The 1230-nt window shown below is 63.0% G+C and overlaps 1 protein-coding gene across 1 annotated transcript in view; it reads right to left on the bottom strand.

Annotated features, from left to right (window-relative positions):
* MRS2 (magnesium transporter MRS2) overlaps positions 1–1230 on the bottom strand; it is a 24864-nt gene that overhangs the window by 5506 nt on the left and 18128 nt on the right. The window contains exons 13-14 of the mRNA XM_027770555.1: positions 1004–1156; positions 693–810 (exon numbers count right to left, since the gene is read on the bottom strand). Of these exons, the coding sequence (XP_027626356.1) occupies positions 693–810; positions 1004–1156 (271 nt within the window). The remainder of the gene's footprint in view (positions 1–692; positions 811–1003; positions 1157–1230) is intronic.

Here is a 1230-nt window from a genome sequence, read left to right as displayed (position 1 = left end):
CGCCCCGGGCCCAGCTGGGCTCACTCAGATCCGTCACACCGATGGGACGGCCCGGGGCCAGGTGGGCTCACTCAGATATGTCACACCGACGGGATGGCCCAGGGCCAGCTGGGCTCATTCAGATCCGTCACACCGACGGGGACGGCCTGGGGCCAGGTGGGCTCACTCAGCCACATGGGACGCTTAGAGGAAGAAGCTGCCTGACACATGCGGTGCCACCGTGCTGGAAGCCCCGAGGCCGCCATGCTCCCGTGAGGGAAGGCGGCTGCGCAGAATGGGACGCGCCTCCTTCCTAGCTCTGCACGGGGGCATGACCGTCCCTCCCTGAGCCTCGGCCTTCTCATCCGTGAAGCGGGGTAACGTGTTTTCAGAGCGCAGCGACAAACCCGAGTGAAGTATGCAAACTACCAGGTGCACCGGCGGGCGTAGGAGAATCCGGGACAGAGACCTCCCATTCACTGCCCCACACGCCAAAGCGGTGTCACCGAGCCATCCCCAAATGCAGGGGTGTGTCCTGCGAAGTGCGAGGAGCCTGGGCTACACACGTGCCCCTCTGTTACACAGGGCCCAGGAACACCGGCAGGCCGCGAGCTGCAGGGTCCACTGCATTTCACGTCCCACAGCACTCATTAAAAACCGACCTTCTAAACATTAGCAAGTAACCCCGCGTTACTAAAACAATACATTCTCACCTCTTCAAGGGAAGATTCCAAATTCATCCCGAAAGCAACTCCCATCAGCCCGAAGAGCGAGAGAGAGAAGGTGCCCATGGTCAGCTGCAGGTTCAGCCTCATCATCACGTTGCGGTGGCTGCGGACGAGAGCCCCGCTCAGGCCCGGCCCGGCCCCCTCCGCACACCAGAGTCCGCGCCAGACCACCCGCGTTAGCCAGGCCCTTCCCGAGATGGGGCGGCCTAACTCCTCGCCAAGTGGGATTTGCTGAAAGCTCGTTACTTTGTAGACTCAGCCTGTAGGTTCGTGCCCTGCGCCCTGGCGGCCCTCACCTGTCCAGGTTGATGAAGATGATGCTCTGGGAGTCGTCGATGAGCGCCCGGAGCTCCCGGGCCGCGTTGGAGAGCTCCTCGGCCAGGCGGTGGTAGTTCTCCAGCAGCAGCTCCATCTCTTCGGCGTGGTCGATCCCAGCACTGCTCTTCTCGCTGGGATCAGAGCGCAGTGTGAGGACGAGCCCCGCACGGGCACCCCGTATTCGGCTCCAACGGCGTAGGGGAGC

This window comes from Tupaia chinensis, unplaced genomic scaffold (assembly GCF_000334495.1).
Source record: "Tupaia chinensis unplaced genomic scaffold, TupChi_1.0 Scaffold000141_1, whole genome shotgun sequence".
Classification (NCBI taxonomy): domain Eukaryota; kingdom Metazoa; phylum Chordata; class Mammalia; order Scandentia; family Tupaiidae; genus Tupaia; species Tupaia belangeri.
The sequence above is the reverse complement of the archived record's forward strand: the minus strand, read 5'-3'. Positions and strand labels throughout refer to the sequence as shown.